At 39.8% G+C, this 2,665-nt stretch overlaps 1 protein-coding gene across 1 annotated transcript; it reads right to left on the minus strand.

The window, feature by feature from the left end:
• Positions 1-564: 564 nt before the first annotated feature.
• Positions 565-2,111, minus strand: LOC132612779 (G-type lectin S-receptor-like serine/threonine-protein kinase LECRK4). Its single transcript, XM_060326869.1, has 3 exons — positions 1,917-2,111; positions 1,359-1,815; positions 565-1,235 (listed from the first exon to the last, which is right to left on the minus strand). Exons 1-3 carry the CDS (start codon positions 2,109-2,111, stop codon positions 565-567), a joined length of 1,323 nt encoding a protein of 440 aa, XP_060182852.1.
• Positions 2,112-2,665: the final 554 nt, after the last annotated feature.

A 2,665-nucleotide genomic window follows, 5' to 3' on the forward strand; every position in this document is an offset into this window, starting at 1 on the left:
TAAACACTTGTAATATTTCTTCTTTAATAAGATCTGCAGCAGCAACGTGGGCGTAGCTCTCACATTGAGGGTGAACCACTATAAATCTCTGTGTGTTATTTATTTATTCTTCGCTTACATCACGGCGTAAGTAGGTTCTGTCTAAGGAGGTTGGTATTTAAGTGGTCCAGTTGTGACCCTCCAATCTTTCCTGGGAACCTGCTACAAAGGTCGGATTTGGGATTCAAATCCTGACATTATATAGCAATGGATGATTTGTGTGTCACACTCTTCATGCAAATAGAGGAAGGCCATTGCAATATCTCGAGCAATGCCACACCTTTTCTCCCACGTGGGCTATTTTTCTGGTGTAAAAATTACGTCTGCGAGTGACCCATTGCTCATGTACTCATACACCAAAAGCCTTCTTATCCGTCTAAGCAGTAGCGAAGGAGGCGGACCAGATTTCGGTGATGTGTTCTTCCAATGATTTCCATTTCAGTTTGGAACTCTGTTTCCCCTTCTACCAATTCTTTGTCTAGTCTCTTAACAGCTACCACTTTCTGGTCTTCTCACAAAATCCCTTTAAATACCGTTCCAAATGCTCCTCTTCTTAATTCTTCTTTGAAACCACTGGTTTGCCTGCTCTAGTTCTGCATAGGAAAATGCTCTTGGAGCAACATTCTCACATAACTGAACACTTCTACTCTCCTGGATTTTCCTGTAAGTCCAGTGATTTCTGTGAATAAGGAATCCGGAGATGCCTAAGACCAACAAAGCAAAAACAGCTAGTGTAATGCTTGCAATTACAAAGTCTATTCTTAGCTTTTTGCCTTTTGTAATGATGGGTATGTTGTTATTGTTGTTTGTTTCTTCATTCTGGTTAGGCAATCCTTTTTTGGCAACTACATTAATGCCCACCTTGACCAATGCTTGATTAGCGTTACTCATGTCTCTTCTTCCATACCTCAGAGGCAGCATTTGCTTTCTACACTCTGTAGCTTTGAACAGAGCAGCCCCACAGTTACAATCCTGTAGGCATGCTTGTTCACAATCTTCTTTGGTTGTTGTGACCAAAACATCACAAGAAATATCTTCCCATTTTGTGTTGTCAACGGTTCTCATGACGTAGTATTTGGAAGTATTCTCCTTTAACCGACAGGTTTCTGCAGTGAAATTCCTTTCACAGCCTGAGCTCCATTTTCCTTGCATTACAAAATCGAATCCCGGAAGACATGCACATTTAATTTGATCATCTATATTGATACAAAAACTATTAAGCCCACAAAAGACTTTTGGAGTGCACCTATCATTTGTTGATGACCAAATTGCAGAGATGTTCTATTGGTTCAGAGAATGTGAATAAACTCGAAGAATACCATCAACATCAATTTTCGTCACATATATGATGGTCCTTTCCCTAAGGTAGCCTTTGTTGGTTAGATTTATTAGACTGATGGTGGAATTGAACCAGTAGAGGTGGGCGTCATCATTAAGATTCAGTGTAACGTTATTCCCTGCTGTATTGGTTTCTGTTGCGAAGTAAGCATATGAGACATCATCTGGTGTATGGACAGGGTACTGAACGAGGTTCCCATCATTTTGCATTTTGAGACGGAAAGTCCTAAATGAGTCGTCTGCTTTCGAGGCACTCGAGAACAGCTCTTGTCCAGCTGACAGATGCTGGCCAGGTAAAAGGGTGTTTGTTGGATTGTCAAAACTTTGCCAAATGACATTGTGATCAGAATTATAGATCACAAAGTTGCCAGTGTCCAGCATGGAAGCTGAAGCAATGGCTTGAGAGGGATTTATGACACAGATTTCTTTCCCTCCTGCCTGCACAATGAGCCCATCACTAGTTAAGAACAATACAGCGCTGCTCGGGACAGCAGGATTATTTTTATTTGCTGTCCACACTGCTGTGTTCTTAGGCATACCGATGATGGAGATTCCAACAGCATAGCCATTGGTTTGTTCATAAAACCCAAAGGCAAAGTCCTGGTGGGTGAAAACCATGATGTGTTTGCAGTAGGTGTTAGAGAAGAGTCAAGAGTTATATTGAAGTGCCTTTGTTGTGCTAGTGCTACTGCATGAAATGCAGATAGGAGTAATGACCATAGCAAAGCAGCCATAGATTTTAGCTTTTCTTTTCTTTCTTTTCGTCTGATTTATCATAAAATTGTGATGCTATTACATTCAGTTTATAGCTGGAAGCATCCAAAGACTTGAGCTACTTTTAAGGCAAGCAAATGTATGCCAATTAAGCAAAGGAACATTACAAAGGAGATTTAAATGATGTTGTCCTTTTTTAGTCCTGTCAATGTTCTTTCCTTTTTAGGTGAAATTTTAATACAAGTCTTTAGTCAAGCAATAATGCTTTTAAAATTGGGTCATTTGCACTTTTGTCCTTCCAATGGGCCGGTCTTTATTTTTTGTCCTTCAAATGGGTTGGTCTTGAATTTTTGTCCTTCAAAGTCTAACTTATGCTTAGAGGGGCATAAATTATGTATAATAATATCTACAAGTTACGCCCGCGGCCTAAAAATATGTCCCGCTAGGCATAAGTTCAATTTTGAATGGCAAAAAGTAAAGACCGGCACATTTGAAGGGCAAAAATTAAACACCAATCCATTTGAAGGTTCAAACCGTGCAATTACTTCATTGTACTTTGTGCTTTGACAAGTTA

This window comes from Lycium barbarum, chromosome 10 (assembly GCF_019175385.1).
Source record: "Lycium barbarum isolate Lr01 chromosome 10, ASM1917538v2, whole genome shotgun sequence".
In the NCBI taxonomy this organism is placed as follows: Eukaryota; Viridiplantae; Streptophyta; class Magnoliopsida; order Solanales; family Solanaceae; genus Lycium; species Lycium barbarum.

What these genes read in the sequence shown, in the direction of transcription:
- LOC132612779 (XM_060326869.1), bottom strand. Translation starts at nt 2,111, where the DNA reads ATGGCTGCTTTGCTATGGTCATTACTCCTATCTGCATTTCATGCAGTA. An exon ending in TGTTGGAATCTCCATCATCG is followed by an intron (nt 1,816 to 1,916) that starts GTATGCCTAAGA and finishes CTCATTGTGCAG; the next exon opens with GCAGGAGGGAAAGAAATCTG. An exon ending in GACGAAAATTGATGTTGATG is followed by an intron (nt 1,236 to 1,358) that starts GTATTCTTCGAG and finishes GTATCAATATAG; the next exon opens with ATGATCAAATTAAATGTGCA.